This window comes from Hippopotamus amphibius, chromosome 14 (genome assembly GCF_030028045.1).
Source record: "Hippopotamus amphibius kiboko isolate mHipAmp2 chromosome 14, mHipAmp2.hap2, whole genome shotgun sequence".
Lineage (NCBI taxonomy): Eukaryota > Metazoa > Chordata > Mammalia > Artiodactyla > Hippopotamidae > Hippopotamus > Hippopotamus amphibius.
Window position 1 is genome coordinate 48,288,258 of NC_080199.1, and position 23,563 is coordinate 48,311,820.

Consider the following 23,563-nt stretch of genomic DNA (forward strand, 5'->3'; position numbering starts at 1 on the left):
TTATTTAAATAGAAATACCTTACCCATGGGTTAACACTGAAGTGTTGTCTCTCACAGTGTGGCCTGTAGACTCCGGAGGATTCTGGATACCCTTTCAGAAGGTCCTAATGGTCAAAACTATTTTCATAACGATACTGAGACATTATTTACCTTTTTTACTGTGTTGATATTTGCAGAACAGTATTGGGAAAACTGTTGGCACTTTGTTGTGAATCAAGGCAGTGGCATCAAACTGTATTACTAGCCATGGGATTCTTTATTCTCAGTAAAACAAAAGAAATGAAACAATAAAACTGCCATTTTTTACTTAAGAATGTTCTTGATAAAGAACTAAAAAATGCTAATTTGATTAAATATTTACTTTTGTGTACACATCATTTCAATACTCTGTGTGAATATATTCAGTATTCAATATATTGTGTGTGAATCACTTGTGCTGCAAACCCGAGTCCAATAGGAAATACTTGTGTAATTGCCTGAGTTGCCATATGAAATGAATGCTTTTTTTTTTTTAACTTTGAATAAATGGTTGTCATACAAATTGTGACTACTCAGATGTATTTGGCACACCCTTTCCTAAAAATGAAATGAGATGTGTCCATAGCTTCAATGAAAATGATAGACAAGTCTCCTAGATAGCTTCCTCCACAAGAGGGAAGATAGCAGTATCAAGGAGTATCAGCAGTATTTCGTCTTGTGAAACTGAAAACCACAGCCACAGAAAGAGAGAAAATGAAAAAGCAGAGGACTTTGTACCAGATGAAGGGACAGGATAAAAACCCAGAAAAACAACTAAATGAAGAGGAGATAGGCACCCTTCCAGAAAAAGAATTCAGAATAATGATGGTGAAGATGATCCAGGACTTTGAAAAAAGACTGGATGCAAAGATGAAAAAGTTTACCAAAGACCTAGAAGAATTAAAGAGCAAACAAGCAGAGATAGGCAACACAATAACTGAAATGAACAATACACTAGAAGGAACCAATAGCAGATTAACTGAGGCAGAAGGGCAAATAAGTGACCTGGAAGACAGAATGGTGAAAATTACTGATGTGGAAAAGAATAAGGAAAAATGAATGAAAAGAACTGAAGACAGCCTAAGAGACCTCTGGGACAATGTTAAACGCACGAGCATTCGCATTATAGGGGTCCCAGAAGGAGAAGAGAGAGAGAAAGGACCCGAGACAATCTTGGAAGAGATTATAGTTGAAAACTTCCCTAACATGGGAAAGGAAATAGCGACCCAAGTCCAGGAAGCACAGAGAGTCCCAGGCAGGATAAACCCAAGGAGAAACACGCCAAGACATATAGTAGTCAACCTGACAAAAATTAAAGACAGAGAAAAGTTATTAAAAGCAACAAGGGAAAAACGACAAATAACATACAAGGGAACTCCCATCAGGTTAACAGCTGATTTCTCAGCAGAAACTCTGCAAGCCAGAAGGGAATGGCACGATATATTTCAAGTGATGCAAGGGAAGACCCTACAACCAAGAATACTCTACCCAGCAAGGATCTCATTCAGATTTGATGGAGAAATCAAAAGCTTTCCAGACAAGCAAAAGCTAAGAGAATTCAGCACCACCAAACCAGCCCTACAACAAATGCTAAAGGAACTTCTCTAAGCGGGAAACATAAGAGAAGAAAAGGACCTACAAAAACAAAAACAAAACAATTAAGGAAATGGTAATAGGAACATACATATCAATAATGACCTTGAATGTAAATGGACTAAATGTACCAACCAAAAGACACAGACTGGCTGAATGGATACATAAACAAGACCCATATATTTGCTGTCTATAAGAGACCCACTTCAGACCTAGGGACACATACAGATGGAAAGTGAGGGGATGGAAAAAGATATTCCATGCAAATGGAAATCAAATGAAAGCTGGAGTAGCAATACTCATATCAGATAAAGGAGACTTTAAAATAAAAAATGTTACAAGAGACAAGAAAGGACACTACATAAAGATCAAGGGATCCATCCAAGAAGAGGAGATAATTATAAATATCTATGCACCCAATATAGGAGCACCTCAATACATAAGGCAAATGCTAACAGCTATGAAAGAGGAAATGCAAGGCAGAAGTAGAGACACAGATGTAGAGAACAAATACATGGACACCAAGTGGGGAAAGCGGAGAGGGTTGGGGGGGAATGAAGTGGGAGATTGGGATACCAAATTGTACACTCTAAATATATGCTGTTTATTGTCTGTTAACTGTATCTCAATAAAAGTTCTGAAAAACAAAACAAAACAAAAAAAGGAATATCTATTATTTGCATGAAGTTGTTTTTTCTTCATGTAATATTTGAGTCCAGGAAGAAGTGTGGAATATACAGAATGAGAAAGGAGTAGATGATACTAGTGAGAATGATAAAGTGAATACTTGTTTTTATCCACAGGAGAGAAGAAATTAGAAGTTCTTAGGGGTGGGAGTGACATAGAAATGAATAAAAAATATGCTCTAAATATGTAGCAAACTAAAATGTGGAATGATTTTTTAAAAATTTTTTATGAACTTTTATTGAGATACAGTTAACATACAATAAACTGCATATATTTAGCGTGTACAATTTGGTATCCCAATCTCCCAATTCATTTCCCCCCCCAACTCTACATGGAATGATTTTGAATAGTGTCTGAAGAGAAATTTTTTCCACCTGGACATTAGGAATATTTTTTCTTGAGTAGATAAATTTTTTTTTTTTTTTTGAAATTTTTATTGTTTTTTATTTTTTTTTATTTTTTGGGGGTACACCAGGTTCAATCAACTGTTTTTATACACATATCCCCATATTCCCTCCCTTCCTTGATGCCCCCCCCTCGAGTCCCCCCCACCCTCCCTGCCCCAGTCCTCTAAGGCATCTTCCATCCTCGAGTTGGACTCCCTTTGTTATACAACAACTTCCCACTGACTATTTTACAGTTGGTAGTATATATATGTCTGTGCTACTCTCTCGCTTCTTCTCAGTTTCCCCTTCACCCCCCGCCCCCTCCCATACCTCGAGTTCTCCAGTCCATTCTCTGTATCTGCTTCCTTGTTCTTGTCACTGAGTTCATCAGTACCATTTTTAGATTCCGTATATGTGAGTTAGCATACAATATTTGTCCTTCTCTTTCTGACTTACTTCACTATGTATGACAGATTGTAGTTCTATCCACCTCATTACCTATAGCTCCATCTCATCCCTTTTTATAGCTGAGTAATATTCCATTGTATATATATGCCACATCTTCTGTATCCATTCATTTGTTGATGGGCATTTAGGTTGTTTCCGTGTCCTGGCTATTGTAAAGAGTGCTGCAATAAACATTATGGTACACGTTTCTTTTGGGATTATGGTTTTCTTTGGGTATATGCCCAGGAGTGGGATTACTGGATCATATGGTAGTTCTATTTGTAGTTTTTTAAGGAACCTCCAAATTGTTTTCCATAGTGGCTGTACCAACTTACAGTCCCACCAACAGTGCAGGAGAGTTCTCTTTTCTCCACACCCTCTCCAACATTTGTTGTTTCCAGACTTTGTGATGATGGCCATTCTGATTGGTGTGAGGTGATACCTCATTGTGGCTTTGACTTGCATTTCTCTGATGATGAGTGATGTTGAGCATCTTTTCATGTGTTTGTTGGCCATCTGTATGTCTTCTTTGGAGAAATGTCTATTTAGGTCTTCTGCCCATTTGTGGATTGGGTTATTTGCTTTTTTGGTATGAAGCTGCATGAGCTGCTTGTATATTTTGGAGGTTAATCCTTTGTCCGTTGTTTCATAGGCAATTATTTTTTCCCATTCTGAGGGTTGCCTTTTAGTCTTGTTTATGGTTTCTTTTGCTGTGCAAAAGCTTTTAAGTTTCATGAGGTCCCATTCGTTTATTCTTGATTTTATTTCCATGATTCTAGGAGGTGGGTCAAAAAGGATGTTGCTTTGATGGATGTCAAAGAGTGTTCTGCCTATGTTTTCCTCTAGGAGTTTGATAGTGTCTGGCCTTACATGTAGGTCTTTAATCCATTTGGAGTTTATTTTTGTGTATGGTGTTAGGAATTGTTCTAATTTCATTCTTTTACATGTGGCTGTCCAATTTTCCCAGCACCACTTATTGAAGAGGCTGTCTTTTTTCCATTGTATACTCGTGCCTCCTTTGTCAAAGATAAGGTGCCCATATGTGTTTGGGCTTACTTCTGAGTTCTCTATTCTATTCCATTGATCTTCCTTTCTATTTTTGTGCCAGTACCATACTGTCTTGATCACTATGGCCTTGTAGTATAGTTTGAAGTCAGGAAGCCTGATTCCACCAACTCCATTTTTCCTTCTCAAGATTGCTTTGGCTATTCGGGGTCTTTTGCGTTTCCATACAAATCGTAAGATTTCTTGCTCTAGTTCTGTGAAAAATGCCATTGGTAATTTGATCGGGATTGCATTGAATCTGTAAATTGCTTTGGGTAGTACAGTCATTTTCACGATGTTGATTCTTCCAATCCAGGAACATGGTATGTCCCTCCATCTGTTTGTGTCATCTTTGATTTCTTTCATCAATGTCTTAAAGTTTTCTGCATACAGATCTTTTGCCTCCTTAGGCAGGTTTATTCCTAGGTATTTGATTCTTTTGGTTGCAATGGTGAATGGGAGAGTTTCCTTAATTTCTCTTTCTGCTCTTCCGTTGTTCGTGTATAGGAATGCAAGAGATTTCTGTGCATTAATTTTGTATCCTGCTACTTTACTAAACTCATCAATGAGTGCTAGCAGTTTTCTGGTAGAGTCTTTAGGGTTTTCTATATATAATAGCATGTCATCTGCAAAGAGTGACAATTTTACTTCTTCTTTTCCAATTTGGATTCCTTTAATTTCTTTTTCTTCTCTGATTGCTGTGGCTAACACTTCCAGAACTATGTTGAATAACAGTGGTGAGAGTGGACACCCTTGTCTTGTTCCTGTTCTTAGAGGGAATTCTTCCAGTTTTTCTCCATTGAGAACAATGTTGGCTTTTGGTTTTGCATGTATGGCTTTTATTATGTTGAGGTAATTTCCTTCTATGCCCATTTTCTGGAGAGCTTTTATCATAAATGGATGTTGAACTTTGTCAAAAGCTTTTTCTGCATCTATTGAAATGATCATATGGTTTTTATCCTTCAATTTGTTGATATGATGTATCATGTTGATTGATTTGTGTATATTGAAGAATCCTTGCATCCCAGGGATAAACCCCACTTGATCGTGGTGTATGATTTTTTTAATGTGCTGTTGCAGTCTGTTCGCTAGTATTTTGTTGAGGATTTTTGCATCTATATTCATCAGTGATATTGGTCTGTAGTTTTCTTTTTTTGTGACATCTTTGCCTGGTTTTGGTATCAGGGTGATGGTAGCCTCGTAGAATGAGTTTGGGAGTGCTCCGCCTTCTGCAATATTTTGGAAGAGTTTGAGAAGGATAGGTGTTAACTCTTCTCGAAATGTTTGATAGAATTCGCCTGTGAACCCATCTGGTCCTGGGCTTTTGTGTGTTGGGAGATTTTTAATCACTGCCTCAATTTCTGTACTTGTGATTGGTCTGTTCATGGTTTCTATTTCTTCCTGGTTCAGTCTTGGAAGATTGTATTTTTCTAAGAATGTATCCATTTCTTCCAGTTTATCCAGTTGATTGGCATATAGTTGCTTGTAGTAGTCTCTCATGATGTTTTGTATTTCTGAGGTGTCCGTTGTGACTTCTCCTTTTTCATTTCTAATTCTGTTGATTTGCATCTTCTCCCTTTTTTTCTTGATGAGTCTGGCTAATGGTTTATCAATTTTGTTAATCTTCTCAAAGAACCAGCTTTTAGTTTCATTTATTTTTCTTATGGTTTCTTTCCTTTCTTTTTCATTTATTTCTGCTCTGATCTTTATGATTTCTTTCCTTCTCACTTTGGGGTTTCTTTGTTCTTATTTCTCTAGTTGTTTGAGGTGTAAGGTTAGGTTGTTTATTCGATCATTTTCTTGTTTCTTAAGGTAGGACTGTATTGCTATAAACTTCCCTCTTAGAACTGCTTTTGCTGCATCCCATAGGTTTTGGGTTGTTGTGTTTTCGTTGTCATTTGTTTCTAGATATTTTTTGATTTCCTCTTTGATTTCTGTAGTGATTCCTTGGTTGTTTAAGAGTGAATTGTTTAGCCTCCATGTGTTTGTCTTTTTTGCAGTTTTTTTCCTGTAATTGATATCTAGTCTCATGGCGTTGTGGTCTGAGAAGATGCTTGATATGATTTCAATTTTCTTGAATTTGCTGAGGTTTGATTTGTGAGCCAAGATGTGATCTATCCTGGAAAATGTTCTGTGTGCACTTGAGAAGAACGTGTAGTCTGTCATTTTTGGATGGAATGTCCTATAAATATCAATTAAGTTGAGATGGTCTAATGTGTCATTTAAAGCTTGTGTGTCTTTATTTATTTTCTGTTTGGATGATCTGTCCATTGATGTAATTGGGGTGTTCAAGTCTCCCACTATTATTGTGTTCCTGTCGATGTCCCCTTTTATAGCTGTTAGCATTTGCCTTATGTATTGAGGTGCTCCTATATTGGGGGCATAGATATTTACCATTGTGATATGTTCTTCTTGGATGGATCCCTTGATCATTATGTAGTGCCCTTCCTTGTCTCTTGTAATAGTCTTTACTTTCAAGTCTAATTTGTCTGATTTGAGTATTGCTACTCCAGCTTTCTTTTGACTTCCATTTGCATGGAATATCTTTTTCCATCCCTTCACTTTCAGTCTATATGTATCCCTTGGTCTGAAGTAGGTTTCTTGTAGGCAGCATATAGAAGGGTCTTGTTTTTGTATCCATTCAGCCAGTCTGTGTCTTTTGGTTGGAGCACTTAATCCATTTACATTTAAAGTGATTATTGACATGTGTGTTCCAATGACCATTTTCTGACTTGTTTTGGGTTTGTATTTGTAGGTGTTTTCCTTTTCTTGTGTTTCCTCCTTAGAGAAGTTCCTTTAGCACTTGTTGTAAGGCTGGTTTGGTGGTGCTGAATTCTCTTAACTTGTGCTTGTCTGGAAAGCTTTTGATTTCTCCCTCAAATCTGAATGAGATTCTTGCTGGGTAGAGTATTCTTGGCTGTAGGTTTCTCTCTTTCAGGACTTTCAGTATATCCTGCCATTCCCTTCTGGCCTGCAGAGTTTCTGTAGAAAGGTCAGCTGTTATCCTGATGGGTTTTCCCTTATATGTTGTTTGTTGCTTTTCTCTTGCTGCTTTTAATATTTTTTCTTTGTGTTTAATTGTCATTAGTGTGATTAATATGTGTCTTGGTGTATTCCTCCTTGGGTTTATTCTGTATGGGACTCTCTGTGCTTCTTGGACTTGGTTCATTATTTCCTTTCCCATGTTGGGGAAGTTTTCCACTATAACCTCTTCAAATATTTTCTCAGACCCTTTCTTGTTTTCTTCTTCTTCTGGGATGCCTATAATTCGAATGTTGGTACGTTTAAGGTTATCACTGAGGTCTCTGAGGCTGTCTTCTAGTCTTTTTATTTTTTTTTCTTTTTCCTGCTCTGTGGCGTTTATTTCTCCCATTCTATCTTCCAACTCACTTATTCGTTCTTCTGCCTCAGTCATTCTGCTGGTTATAGCATCTAGAGTATTTTTAATTTCAGTTATTTTGTTATCCATTGCTGTTTGTTTTTCTGAGTTCTTATGAACTGTTTCTTGTACTTTCTCTATTTTGTTATCGAGATTTTGTATCATTTTTACTATCATTACTCTAAATTCTTTTTCAGGCATTTTTCCTATTTCCTCCTCATTTATTTGGTCTTGTGGGTTTTTTTCCTGCTCCTTTGCCTGCATGGGGTTTCTTTGTTTCCTCAGGTTGTCCAAGCTTTTGGGGTTGCTTGTCCTGGTGATAGAGGTGTTTATAGAAGACTGTCCAAGCCTCAGACTAATGTCCAAGTATTGGATTAAACGAATATTCAGTCTGAATCCTAGCGAGCTATCAAAATCTGTTTCTCAGATAAAGTCGTGCAGGAGTGTGATACGTTTATCAGGGCCAGGCACGCAGCTACTCCTTGAGTAGATAAATTTTGACATTGAATTTTTTTTTTTTTTTTTTAAGGCTCTTATACATTTATATTTGACACCTGACCGTATTTTCAGTCACCATAATATCTTCTCTCCAGATTTAAAAAAATAGACATTGAATTCTTGAGAAGGAAATATAGTCTTTGAATACTTCTTGGCTATATAAGTGAAACATATTTACATAATTATGATAAATTCATTGTGTTTATTGATTATAAATGCTTAGAATAAACACAGAATGCAGAAGAGAGAGTGTCCTGTATTTACATGATTGGGTGAGAGAAGACAATAGGGGAGGCAGATATTAGAAAGTTTAGGGCACAGATAACTTCATATATTAAAGTGGGATTCAAGAGATGCTGTCTGTGCAACAGCAATCAGATTAGGTATGAAGTTAGTGCTACAGAGCCAGCCAAATGAAAGTAAAATTATCAAAAAAACGGAATTAGACAGGAAACAGTTTTCTTATTTCATAGTAGGAAGTTATCTATAATGTCCTAAATAGTTAAATCAAGAAATAATGGTGTACACAACTTTATTTAGAATTAAAAAGCTAACCACCAGGGTAATCCAATACAGAAAGAGCTGTAAAAGGTCGCATTTAGGAAGCCGCACTGAGTTTTGGATACAGTTATTTGGTTGACTGTTGCTTCTTGTCAGTTGTTCTGTAGTGTATTTTCTTAAACCATGTTCATTATTTTATTAAAAAAAGAAAGAAGGGATATAGTACATCATGAGACATCCATATGAATTACTTCTGCAAAGTATCCTGTCATGTGGATACATATCAGAGCTTATTAATCTATTATTGGTGGACATTTATTTGCAGTTTTTTGCTAACATGATATTTTAATGAATATTCTTGCTTAAAGGCAAAGTCTTAGAAATAGAATTACTGGGTGAAAGAAAATATTTTAAGTTTTAGTGCATGTTTCATAGTTTCTATCAGCAGAGTTCATTAATTGTATGTCCACTGTTTTTAGGAGAGTTGGGTTCCCTGTGCTATCTCCAGTACTTGGCGTTAGGGATCATTTAATCTTTGCTTATTTCTCATTAAAAATTTTTATATTTTCATATTACTAGGGAAAATCAAATATCTGTTCTTATGATTTAACAATTTTCACCTTTTTAATTCCTAATTTTGTGCTCTTGGGTATCGCATACTATCCTAGTTTGTATTGGCTGTCATCCATCTTCTCTCTTCTCTTCTTCTTTCAAAATATGTATGAATTGAGGATAGCAACTTTTGAATATCGTATATTACGGTTGAACTCCCTAATACAATGATAAAATTGTAGTTGAGGTTATCTTTGTCCTTATATTTTGTGATCTTGCTATCATGCTTAGAAAATCCTTCTCCATTCCAACATTATAATAAATGTTTCTTCATTTTGTTTATTACTGACACTGTTTCTAATTTTTCTCTGATTTTTTTCTTTCTAAACTTTTAAAGTAGCAATGAATTTAAGAAAAATTTTGTTATTGCAATTTTAGATATTTGCGTAGATCAAGCGAAACTAGAAGAGTTTGAAGAGAAAGCATCAGAACTTAACAAGAAGGTAAGTAAATTTGACTAACTTCGCAAGACTATGTGGGGGCTCCTGCAGCTATGCTTCTGCCACAGGGACTCTGCGTTCTTCCCACTTCCTTCCTTACCTCCTTCAGGTATTTACGCAGATGCCATCCTCTGTGGAGGACTTCTGAAACCACTCCCAACTCTGGCCCTCTCTGTGCTTCTTTTCTTATTTTTCTACTGTTGTATCTATCATCATCTGACATGATACATTGTTTACCTATCTGTGTGTATATATGCGAATTTCTTGTCTATTTCTCCTTCTGGAATAAACTTTATGAGGCATTTTTGTTTGCTTTTTCTACTCTCCTGGTGCCTAGAATAATTCCTGGACTGATAACTAAAACATATTTTTTAAATGAGTGAATGAATAAATGATTGACAGTATATAGAGTCAGAATTTTAAGACTGGAGTATTTCTTAAGACATCATATAATTTAGTCCCTTAAGATTGAAATTATATCTAAAAATTTTAAGAGAAAGTTTAACTTAGCTTTTTGTTTTGATTAAAGATGCTTCATTAGACTAAGTGGAGCCATATGATTTGTCATTTTCATAGATTAAAAGAACTGGATGTCAACAGTTTCATTTGTTTCTGTCCAGTAGTATTGCTGACCATTCAGCCATTCCCCACTTTTCTTTAAGCGTAGTGTTTTGTGCTTTTATCTCTATTTAGCAGGTACCTATTAGACTTTTTCTCTCTTTTTAATTTTTTTTCTAATTTAATTTGCTCCTTTGGGTGTTCCCAGACTAGGGCTCGAACCTGTGTCCCCTGCATTGACAGGTGGTTTCCTAACCACTGCGCCACTGGGGAAATCCTTTCTCTGTTTTGTAAACTTTATTTTTAAATTTTATTTTTTTTTATTGTTCTTGGATTCTTCACATTTTAAGTAGTCACTCTGATTTGAATTCTTGGGTATGGTTCCTCACATTGGAGGAATCATGGTAATTCCTGCTACCGCCACCTCAATGAACATGTACTAAACATTTACACGGAGTTAGGCACCATGCCAGAGGGTCTACATTTTTGATGTGTCAGGCCTTAAATGAATCTTGAGAGAATTGTACATTTCTGTTAGACTTTTAAGATAAAACATAATGTGCAAATGGTAGACACTTTCGTAAATTATTAGTAACTTATGAAAAACTTTGTAAGTGTCCTAAGAGGTCCTAAGTTTCACCAAATACTTAATGAGAGGATATTATCTCCCAGGCCTTTGGCTGTAGGCTCAGATTGCAGTTGTGGATATGATATTGCCATTGCTGCGAATTGACTTAGTTTAGTGGGGGAAACAAATTTACAGATCCTTTAAATTAAGTGTCATAAGTGTTCCAGTTAATAGATGTTGTGTTATATGGTGACCTCTTACCTCACTGACTCTGTATTCCAAGCTCAGTAAAAACTTTCACTCATTGTGGGAAAGTAGTAGCAAACTTCCAAGTACTTGATGTGAATACATCCCAGATAGTTTAAATGTGCTTTTATAATCGCTTTTAGGTATACAGTATTCATATGAGTGGTGTTAAACTTGATAACTTTCTCAATGCATTGTTTTAAAATTGTAAGCTTTTAATCTAAATGGAAGAAAGACCTTGTTCAAGGTTGGTTGTCTCCTTTTAGTCAGCAGTTAATGTCTTAGGTATATTCAGAAAATGTTGTTTGCTCCATAAAAGATTTCTATTGCCATACCATTTTTTATGTGTCAGCAAGAATTTTTTCGGATAGCTTTATAGGGACACATGTAAATACTTTGCTTTAGGCAGGAAGCTATCATGGTTGCTAGACACATTCTTTATTTTAGTGCATAAATTTGAAAAATGAAGACCAGAAATGTCAGAAAGTACATAGAGAATATTGAGTTATCAACCTTCTTGTACAGATGCACTAATACATTTACCCCAGGGAATGAAATTAAGCAGAGCCTCACCCTTAACTGTGTTTGCTGACATTTTTGCGTGTAATTTTGTAAGTGCAATGTTGCTCTACTAACTCTTTTTGGAGAAGGAGGCTATCATATCAGTTTTTATAAAGTACATCTTTAATGGAGATTCATTTTATCCCCAAGGCTACTGTGATTTGACTATAGATATTATAAAAATGCTAAAGCAAAGTTTATATTTCGTCTGATCCTTTTATAGAGGAGGATGTAGAAATTTATTTCTTTGGTAAGTAATACAGATACTCTCAGTATGGTCAAATCAATAAGTTTCCTTTGAGTATACTAATTATGACTGGTTGTTTTGATAGTTTTATTTTTGTTCCTATAAATAATTCTTTTTCCTTCTGCATCTTATTCTAAGGCCTTGTAAGATAGGATAGTGTTCATATTGATATTGTGAAAAAGACTCCTTCATTCTTACCCTGGTAAGAATTTAGTTTTTTATTTCTTGCTAAGCATCAGTAAACATCGACTAAGCAGTCGTAAAAAGGAGAATAGAGAAAATGACCTCTCAAAGATTGTTGAGGCTGGAAGATTGAGGAACTTTACTGTATGATACTGACATGGTTATTCAACATATAAAGGAAGGTTTGACAGGAATTGGCTCATGACTAAACTCAACAAATATTTATTGAGTTTAATTATAAGTATAAAGCTTTGGAAATGTGATGAGTAAATTAGAAAAGGTTCACACTTTTAGTGAGCTTCCAGTTTGGTGGGTGTTATTGAGGTGTGTGATACTACATTTTGATAATTTTATGTTATATTACAGTGTGATAATTGTTGTGGTAGGAGAACTCTATATGGTACGTAAACCTATAGGAAGGATCTTGGGTGGCCAGGAAAGACTTACTCAAGGAAGTAATAGCCAATGTGAGCCCTGATAGATTAGTGTGAGGCACCAAGGTGAGATGTCCAAGGAGATAATACATTTCTTTTGAATTTCCTGTAAGTATCTCAAGCTTAACATCTTCTAAACCAAATTCATCATTCTTGTCCCTAAAAATGTCATTTTCTCGTATAATAATACTATGTTGCTGGCTTGTGTAGCAATAGAACAATGTAGTCATCTTAGATATAGTCCCCTCACTCATTTTCTTTGTTCAGCCAGACACTAATTTTTTGGATATATATATATATATTTTTTTCTTCTTCTTCTTTTTTTTTTTCCTTTTCTTTCCATTACCCTATTATCTACCTTCATTTAGGCAGGGCTTCAGTTCTTGCTTGAATAACTGCAGTAGCTCTATACTCATTTCTATGCCTCTAGTATTTATCTTTCAGTCCAATGTCCACACTGCTGCTGGTTGGACTTTCCAAAGTGCAAATTTGATTATGTTGTTTTCTTATGATAAATACTCTAATAGCTCTCTATAGGTTTTAGTTTTTAGGCAAAAGAAAAAAAGCTTTTTGGTTTATTGCTGAGTTCCTTTCCACAGTTCCACTCCTGTGTATCTCTAGCTTCATCCTCTCAGTTTGTTCTCAAACCTCCTTTTGTGCCCCTTACAAGGGATGATTTGTCCCTCACGTACACATTGTTCTAGTCACTCTATTTGAAATGTGTGCTACACTTTTCAGGTAATGACTCAAGTTCTTCAAACCTGAGAATAATGCAGGAATGATGCATATCCCTCCAGTCCTTTCTCTCTTTATTCTCTCTTTAATTCATAGATTTTAGGTGGTTAGTTTGCTTTGACTTTGCCGCCAGACACTATGCTTACTAAGCACAATGATTGTATTCTCTTAAACTCTGTATCTCTAGTCCCTGCCATTCTGAGAAAGACATAATAGTCATGCTATTAGGTATTTATTGAATAAAGGAAGGTGATGATATGGGACCAGATATCAGGGGGTTCTTAGATATTAGGTTAATGAGAATGGCTTTTATAATGAAGCCACTAAAGATTAAGAACAAAGAAGTCATGATATATGAGCTATCTTTTAGGTGGAACAGCAGTATTCAAAAAACAAAGTTTGTAGAGAAGAAGATAATATTGGCTTTGAAAATACTGGAATGCTTTCTTAGTCTTGAAAAATGTTCATTAGGTTGGAAATATACCTATAGACCGGTTTACAGTCTGGAATACAGATGAGTGAAGCTGAGCTGGTGATAGGGACTTGGAAGCCATCAGTGTATGGAGACACTAACCCTCCCCTCAACCCTAACCCTCATTTGACTGTGTTTTAAAGTCTCAAGGCTACATTTGTGAAGTATTTGCGTTTTTTAAATGATTAATTTTTTTAAAAAAATGTTTTTAAAAGGGAGTCAAATACCTTGTTCTTGATTATGAGATAGTACTCTATTTAAATTCACCCCTGCTAATAGAAGTTTTTAGTCATGATGATGGCAAGGTGAAGCTGTTTGAATATAGGATGGTGACTTGTGATGAATGGCTATATTAATTAGAAAACTTTGGATTCACCAAATTTTATTATTTGCCTTCCTCCCACAAAGTGTTGCACTTAAGGACTTTGAAAGATTAATTTATCATTAATTTCCCAAAGATTAATGATGAATAAGATGGTCTTTATCCTCTTAAACTGTTGTTGAAGGTTACAGCCTGTATCAGGTCCTTAAAATCTATGAAGTTATTGTAAGAAAAGAGGAAGTAATTGGTGCATTTGTAAAGTGGAATTATTTATTAATAAAATATTAAAATGGAATTCTTTTAAATCACGTTGATAAACTTAAGACAAGTTTCAAGTATAAGTTTTTGCAGGTAGAGGTCAGGGAATCCAGTACAGTGCCTTGCTCTCTGTTATTTTACACAAAGTTGCAATGATGCTTAGGGATTTTTAAGAAAAATGCCAGGATTCTGGATAACTGTGGGCCCTGTTTGTTCTGCTGAGAGCAGAAGGTCACAGGTTTTATTTCTGGCTTTGTCTGCTCCGTTGCAAATGAATGATTTTGGTGGGACCTGGAGGCACCTAGAGAAAAGCTGTGGGTGACTTAGCAAAAACCTACCACTCCTTTCATAAAAGTTTATGTTCTACCAACAGATCATTAGAGTCAAATTTCTATATGAGGAATAGTACTTTTTATTTTCATCTTTCTCTCTCTGTGTCTTGTGTGTATGTGTGTGTTTCTTTTTTCCTTTTCAGTTTGAAAAAGAGTTTACTAGCCACCAAGAAACTCAGGCTCAAATGCAGAAAAAAGAGGCAGAGATTAACGAGCTTCAAGCAGAGTTACAAGCTTTTAAATCACAGGTAAAATACCATCCACCTGGAGTGAATTTGGGTATTGAAAGCTCCCCACGGGAACAAAGGTCGTATCATATCTTGATAGCATCACCATGTTGAAACTTTACTTTCCCTTGTATGTTTTCATATAATTCTTTATATGTATTTCTATTCCGCTGTGTTTATCTTTAAAATATTTCGCCCCCTTTTTTCTATTTGCATTTTTAAAAATGTCTAGACTTTTATTAATCTGCTTCCTTATGTTTCGTTTGGGTTTTGTTCCTGATGTCACATGTTCGTTAGGTAATTAAGTGTTAAGGGTAAGAAAGTCTTTTATTCTTAGATTTGTCATTCATCACTGATCTTTATCCCACTACAGAAAATTATTGCTCAAGCTATTTATTTTTCAAAACCTTTAGCCTATGGGTACCTTGCAGTGAAAGATAACCTCTAGCTGAATGAGAACATTTTCTGATAATTTTTCAATTTCCAAAAGTAAACAGATTTAAAACATGACAAAAAAGAGAGCAAATCTGGATTATGAAGCAGATAGCCCAGATACGCTCTCTACACATAAAACATTTAGGTAGCAAGAAATACATCCTCTGCATGTTTTAAATGCACGAAAGTAAGGAAGTAGAATATTTACAGCTAAATTTCTTCATGTAGATTCACATATAAGATGATGAGCATTAAGTATAGTTTTGCTGTTTTCCTTTCATCCTAATTTATGGTTGTGTTGAAATAGTCTTAGTTATACTATTTCCTGTGTTATTTGTGATTTTGTTTTCTTTTATACTTAGTATATAGTTTTGTTGCAGAGTCTGTCTGAAGGTACCCTGGGAGCTATCTGTTAGTGTTCAATTTTGGAAAAAAAAAATAGAATCTATCTATAAAAAAATTCTCAATGATCATCTTTCTTTGGTGCTTCAAGAGAAGGTTCCACAATTTATTGAAAGTTTTCATCTTTTTTATGTGGCTCCTTGTCTCTCATATTAAAGAAACATTTGATTGTTTTTTGTATTTCAGATTGAGTTATAGACAATGGCTGAAATATTCATGACAAGCTTTTCCTGGTCTGGGCTAGTATAAATTTAGACTTTCTTTTTGATTTTTCCCAATTGAAGCATTACTTGTAAATCTACTCTAGAAAATTTCAGTTTTTAGAAAACATATTCACCACCTTTGGATATGTTATTGCTACATGTGCTTTTATAGAAAATGAGAATATATTTACATTTTGAAACAGATTAAATCAAGGAATCTCCTGTGTTGGTTTTTTTTTGTTTTTTTTTTTTAAGCATTTTATTTTATTTTATTTTATTTTTTTTACTTTATTATTTTTTTGGGGGGGTACACCAAGTTCAATCATCTGTTTTTATACACATATCCCCGTATTCTGTGTTGTTTTAAATTGTGTACAATGATGGCCTTTGTTTATGTCTATCAGAAGAAAGCCTGTAATTAGAGACTTCACATTGGCCACCATATTCATTTTTGGAGAGCTGACAAATATTTTCTTTGGATTAGTTTGTATTTCTCATGAAATCTATGCATTTGTCTTAATATACTTCTCTTTGATCAAAGCTATGCTGATTATAACATTATGAATAAAATGTGTTCTATTATCTTTGATTTCATTCCTTCAGTCACTTAACAGCCAAGCACTGTTAGGTGCCGGGGATCGAAAGGTGGTCACAGTGTCTGGCCTCATCAATGATATACTCAAATCAATCATACCCATCAAAATCTAGAGCATAAATTCAACCATGTCTTTATTTTAAGACATTGTTAGCCATAAATGTATATTGAGTGAGTATCATTTACATACATCCTGAACATTCAAAGGGCCATGCTCTCCATGATGACAGCAACCCAGCATAACACTAAAGTAATTCTTCTTTATACTTAATGTTTTTGACAAGGCATGTTTTTTGATTGTGGTCTCAACTTCTCTTAGATACTTTTTCTTTGTGCTGATCTTGTATTTCAAGACTTTATACATGATCTATTTTCCATAATAGTGCCATAAAACTTTTAAATGATTTCTTAACACTTATATAGCTATATAGAGCAGAGTTGAAGTTAGTAATTTCAGGAAATAATCATACCACAAAAAATTATCAACCCAGATCACCTTTATGATAGTAAAAATGCATCTATTGTTATTATGCCATGGAAACATAAGGACAGAAGTGCCTAGTGACCAGGTCACAGGGACCAGATCATGACATGCTCTTGCAGGTCCTACTAAGAATCTTAGATTTTTTTTTGTCAAGGGCAAAGGCATGAAGTGACAATATTATTTACCTCTCTTTTCTGGATTATTTATTATTTATTTATTTATTTATTTATTTATTTTTTACTTACTGCTTAAATGCTAGTGTCCCATAGGATTGTGTATATAAACCTTTCCTCGTGCTACATACTCTGGGTAAACTTATCTACACCCATGGCTTCTTCAGCTGTCCTGTAGAGACTGCTGATTTTCAGATCTTTTAGACCCATATCACCATTTGCCTCCTGGACATCTCCACTTGGATAGCCATAAATACCTCAAAATTGGGAGCAATATTTCTGACAAATACATTTTTATGAAAACAAAAGCTATAATATTCTTAAATTGGTAAAAAAAAATCTTTGAAATTTTGTTTTTAGGTTAAACCACATGACATTACTGAAATTCAGTTGTTTTTGGTTTAAAATAATACCTTGCTTTTGAGACAGGTGGGCTTTAACATGTTTTGTAGAAAGTTTTTTTGTCACGTTTCTTCTTTTTTCCCTCTATAGTTTGGTGCCTTGCCACCTGGTTCCTATTTGCCTCCTTCAAAAGAAAATGGAAGCGGCCCCCCGGCACCTCCTCCTCCCCCACCACTGTCCTCTTGTGGAGGCGCGCCACCTCCACCGCCACCTCCACCCCCGCCACTTCCAGGAATGCCCATGCCATTTGGTGGTGGTCCTGTGCCTCCACCACCTCCCCTGGGATTTCTCAGTGGACGAACGTCTCCCCCGCCACCAATCCTGCCTTTTGGGTTAAAACCAAAGAAAGAATTTAAACCAGAAACCAGCATGAGAAGATTGAATTGGTTAAAGGTAAAACAGAAATAAATAGAGCAATAATACTGTTACCTAGATTAAAACTTAAATTTGTATTGTATATTATTTTCAGTGAAGACCCATATAAGCAAGCATTATTTTAAATAAAAGTGTTGGGTCAAAGCCCTTTGCTATCAGAAAGCTGAAGCTTTCTGGTTTATAAATTGGGTAGCAGTCGATGCTCATTGTTACAATGGGATTTTATTTGTAATTAAATTGGTAATTCAACACTATTGTGATTAGACTCTGTATTTTGAAGTGTTTTTCAAAAGTACCAAAAAGTATTCTTAGGAACTTTTTTATGTTGGTAACTATTGGGAAAAGTATTATTAGTTGTCAGAAGTGGGTATTTAGTTGGAACACAGGAATTCTAAATCCTGCAGAAAGATGGTTTCATGGTCACATAAATTGAGTGTTGCTAAAGACTAGGAGAAGTATGATTGAGAAGAAACACACTTCATTTCTTTCAGCTTAAAATCCCCAACTGTTTGAGAGTGGAATCTTTTTTTTTTTTTCCTAATAACATCTTAACTTCCTGCAGAACTTGTATTTCATTGAACGTATTTTGGGAAAAATCTTGCAGAGATTACTTTGTAAATATCTGCTGGCAGCTCTGGGGCGCTGGGTGTGTACATGGTGTTGGGTGGGGGACAGATGAAACACTCAACCGTTTGTGAATCAGTCTTCTCTCTGACTGCAGATCAGACCTCAGGAAATGACTGAAGACTGTTTCTGGGTAAAAGCAAATGAAAATAAGTATGAAAATGTGGATTTGCTTTGTAAACTTGAGAATACGTTTTGTTGCCAACCAAAAGGTGAGTTTAATATCTTGGTTATTTGTTACTTTTAGTATTTTAATATTGCGACTTTTTATATGCTTACCTTTAGAAAGTATTATTTGTGTCATGTAAATGATATTTTTATGTTGCTAAAAGATAAATGAATAATCCAATGAATAATCTGAAGTTAATTTTGTTATATAGAGTATCAATTGAGCTATTTTTAAAATGCAAATGATTTAATACAAAACAAACAAATTTCTATATAATACCTTCTTTGAAGATATTCTAAATTAGACTTTTATGAAGGAGGATATTTTCAAAGAAAATTTTAGTGTGAAAATTCTCTCTAATCAGTGAGGAATAGAAAAACTGAAAAGAAAATGTGAGTTTTCCTCTAGTCAGAATTTTCCCACCCTTTAATGTTACAGGGACTATCACATAATTAATTAGTGTGACTCACATGGGATAGAAATATCAAATTTATAAAGTATCTTGAAAATTAGCTTGAAATAGAGTCTATGAGTAGATTATATCATCTTTTCATTAAAAGCAATGGAATTCATTTTCCAAAGCTATCACAGATAGCTTTTACCTGTGCAGTGTGATTCTCTTTTTAACCAATTATGTTTAGGAATTTACTCGTCTGAAATTTGATTTTGTCTCATCCAGTGTCATGGGCCTACCACTTATGTTTCAGGGCTGATATCCACATACACTGTTCAGTTCATTTTTAAGTAACACATATTAGCTTCATAGTACAAGGCATTTAGATCAGTCATTATCTTTTAATTTTCAAAAAAGAACTTTTTTTTTTTACCATAGACTTATGTCACTTATATCCTTGGGCTCATCAAACACAGAGATAGCTGGTGGGGAGAGATTATACTGGATGGAGATGGGAAGGCTTGGTTAGACAGAAGAATTGACTTCTTAAAGTGCCCACTGTGTACTGGACACATGCTAGATGTTTTATATACCTGTTAACTTGATCATCACAGCAACCAAGGGATGTTGGCAGATACCAAAAAAATTATCTTCATTCCTTTGAAATGCTTTCTAAAATATAAATTAGAAACTCTTTCTAAAAAATAAGTGTAAGTTAGAAACTTTAAAAGGTAATTGTAAATTAAGGTAGATTTCTAGAATTTGTGTTAAATCCAAAGCCTTTATCAGTTTTTTTGGAAAACCATTGGTCTTGATCAAAATAGTAAAAATGATATATTTTGATCTTTGAAAACCAGGGGCATTTTTTTAGCAAGTTTGCCCTAGGAAACCCTGTGAAGTAAGCAGATCTGAATTTTACCTTTTGATTATGGAGAATCAAAATTTTCTTTGAATAAGATTAGTGCACTCTTCAGGCAATCAAGGAAAATATATGGCAGTTAAAATGTGTATTTGCATGTAAAACGCTTCAGAATTTCAGATTTCATAATCTGGAATTGATTAGTTTTCCCTTTACTTTTCTACTAGGTGGAAAGGGTTGTACCTAAAAGCTATTTAAGTAATACTGCCATCCAGCTACTCTTTTTTTTTCCCCTCTTTACTCTGATTACTTTCTTAATTAATGAGGCTCAAAAGGGAAACTTGTTAGCATGTCTTTAATTTAGCTGTAGTGTTAGCCCTAAATGAAATAATTGAACCTTTAAAAAATTCTTAAGTCATCTAACTTTAGCCTTATGATTTAAGGTTGAAAAAAATCGACGTATTTGCTCCGTCTAATACTAGTTGTAAACGTTGAGGTGAGGAAGTGATGATCCTTTTCTGAATATTCCATATTTCAGTGCCTCTCTGCCTCGGTGCATACATCTCTGCTGCCCTGAATCTCTCTTGGGTTTGACTTAGTGGCTGGCAGAGGCCTACAACTTCCTTTCTCTCAGCTCAAGTGCTGCTTCCTCTTTTCTGTAACAGTGGATGAGATTTCCGTGATCAACAGAAAGATGGGGAAGCCCAGGGTTGTAATGCTGGGCAACGCCAACATTTTGCAATGCCAACAGGAGGCGAGCTATGAAGGTGACTGTGTTTTGGTCTGAATTTTAAAGAATATTTCCTAGAAAGCATTATTTGAGGAGCCTTAAGTACCTTAAGTATGCTTTTTGGCATTATTAGTATTCTATTAGACAAGGCAATTCATTGCTGCTTTCAAAAAGATAGAACTTTGAGTAGATACTTTATAGGAAAGATCAGAAAGGAAGGCAAGAGAAAGGTGCCTGGAAAACTTAGACAAGACAGAGGGCTGGTGGATAGGTTGCTCCTTGTGTCTTTATTCACAGCCTGGCTGCTAATATTTGCCTGTTTTCCATGACACCAAATGTTACTTTGAATCAATCTTGTCATTTCTGCAGAATTCAAAATTAAACTTATTATTCATTGTTGAGTTCCAGGTGGAAATACCGTTGCTCTCCACTCTCTAGCAGGCAGGGGGAGATTGAGGCATGGGCTGCTGGTTGACTCATCATCGGCTTGCATCACAACTTGGCAGGGAAGGACAAAGGATTCAGATTACTGAAGCATCGTGGATTTTTAGAGAAAAGATGGATTTTTTTTTTTTTTTTTTTTTTTTTATTGCAGTACCTCTTTGGACTAAGAACCAGGGCTCTTTCTCTGATTACAAAAGTGAATGTTCCATTCCATGCATTTAAAATGGTAGACGCCAATCTTTGTGCTTCCTGAGCATTTGAAATTGGCAGAAAAGAAAAAAAAGGAAAGGAACTGAATCCAATAATTTAAAAAGATCTTCTCTCCTGTTCTTTATTTTTGGTCACTAAGTATGGCATTTTATCTTACACTGCTTTAGGTTTATGAGACATTTAAGTTAAGATTGTTGGGTTTCAGAGGTCTCATACCCTGGGAGTTGGAAAAGAAGGGAAACTAATAATCCCTATTGAGCTCCTGTGGTATACCAGCCCTGAGCTGAGTCTTCTTCATGTGACCTTGTTTGATCTTTACCACATCTCTGCTGAGGTTTTTCTCTTGGTCTGCTGATTACAAAAGAGTTCCAGTTCCTCACAATACCACCCTGTGCCAATAACTCATAGATGGAGCAAGATGTTCTTGGTAAGAGAGTTGGGCATTTCCTCTTAACTCACGTTGCCCTTTATTATATTTCTTTTTTTTCCAGTTAGATTTTACTTACTTTGCTTTTTAAACTAAACTCCTCCCTGTGACTTTTATAGCATTGCTTCAATGGGGTCATGTCTTGTGTCGTATCTTAAGGAGTACGGAAACTTCTAAGACATTTCCTATGAAATTAACATTTTTTCTGATTCAGTTGTATCATTTTCTTCTTTATACTTTATTTCCCTATTAAGTTTCTCACTTTGGTTTCCTTGCTTCTCTCCGTCCTATGCTTTTGAGATACATCTTAGCTTTCTATAGTTTATGAGGGTGAGTCAAAAATTATCCACACTCTGGCTATAGAATTTATAGAAGTTTTAATATAAACGGAGTGCAGATAATTTTTGACTCATCCTCGTAGATTCTTTTGAAAGTAACACATAGACATTTTTCCTGATTATCTTTTTCTTTTCCTTTTTCTCATCTGCCTCTTTAATCTCTCCTGGTTTTTCTCTTTATCCTATTTGGCTACGATTGTTCAAGTCAACAAGTATTTACAGGGGACATATTGTATGTGAGGACCCTGTGGTGAGGGGGCAAATGTGGCCCTGTACTCACACTGCTCTATGGCCTCAGTGAAGCACAGTCAAGTTCACAAGTGAAGCCTCAGAACAAGGGGTGGGACAACCAGTGCTGATTTTGTTTGTAGAAAAGACTGCCATGTTTTACTGTCTCTGGCTCCTGTTAAGACTTAACAAGGTCTTAACGTTGTTTATGTATCTCTCAGAAATTTAATCACAGTATTCATATACTGTATTGAACATTTGATATCATCAAAATAATGCTAATGACCTGCATATTTTTTACCAGATTGGAAGCATCTGTTGGTTAATTTTTACAGGCTGTTGGAAAATGGATTAACGTATACTAACAGGTTATTGGTGTTGGATATATCAACTAAAATTAATATTAATTACTTTCATTATGCACAAACTGTTAACTTAATAGGGATTAAAGGGCTTTCTGAAAGTGTATGAATAGTCTAATTTGCTTAGACTGATATATTATGAAAACGTGATTCCACAATTGTTAGCTTTCTGAAGTAATCACATTTTATAATAGGTGTGTCATATTTGCCAGATAGGGCCAATAAACTGGTTTATAAATAATTTCTCAACTGAACAGTTATGGCATATGGAAACAGTTAATGGATTATGTACTTAAAAACAAATCAAGCTTAGATTTCTGACATAGTTCAGTGGACAAAGTATTGGGGTAGGGAGTGATAAACTGTGGATTATCCTAGTGACTTGGCTGTGTTCAGGACGTCGCTTTGTATTTGAAACACAATTTATTCCTCTGTATGAACCTAAGTGTATAAAAAATCCTGAACTACCTCAGAAGCCTACATTAAGGTGAACAATATTACTTACAACAGAAATATGGTTCTTTGGAGCATATTAATACAGAGATGACGCCAAAATGAATGTAACATATCCTTAGCATCTTAAAGGTTTCTGAAAAGATATTCAACAAACACTAATTTGGGAAGATTGAGGAGGAAGTCAGTGGAAAATTAAATATTTCTGTAGGGATTTATTTTGGTTCTTGTCTGTGGCTGAATCTCAAAAGAACTTAAGGAAATTATGAGATAGGTTGGGAATGCCTTGCTTGTTTCACCATCAGAGAGTATCTCGTTACCAATTATATTCTCTGTTGGGTTGCAAAAGAAACAGAAATTTATTCTGAAAGCCTTAGAGAAATAAAACCTAAAGAGAGAGGGTAAAGAAAGGGGTTATTTAGGTTGGGGCCACAGGCAACTTTCAAGTTCACAAAATGCTTCAGTTGCATATTTAGTTACCCAGCATATCTTTGGCATCGTGTGACAG

General features: G+C 35.2%; 1 protein-coding gene across 6 annotated transcripts in view; it reads left to right on the forward strand.

Moving 5' to 3' along the window:
• The window catches only part of DIAPH3 (diaphanous related formin 3), a 485,817-nt gene that overhangs the window by 178,886 nt on the left and 283,368 nt on the right, over nucleotides 1-23,563 (forward strand). For all 6 annotated transcript variants that reach the window (XM_057707607.1, XM_057707608.1, XM_057707613.1 and 3 more), the window contains 4 exons: nucleotides 9,544-9,608; nucleotides 14,665-14,769; nucleotides 17,533-17,835; nucleotides 18,539-18,653. In XM_057707607.1, coding sequence (XP_057563590.1) covers nucleotides 9,544-9,608; nucleotides 14,665-14,769; nucleotides 17,533-17,835; nucleotides 18,539-18,653 — 588 coding nt within the window. The remainder of the gene's footprint in view (nucleotides 1-9,543; nucleotides 9,609-14,664; nucleotides 14,770-17,532; nucleotides 17,836-18,538; nucleotides 18,654-23,563) is intronic.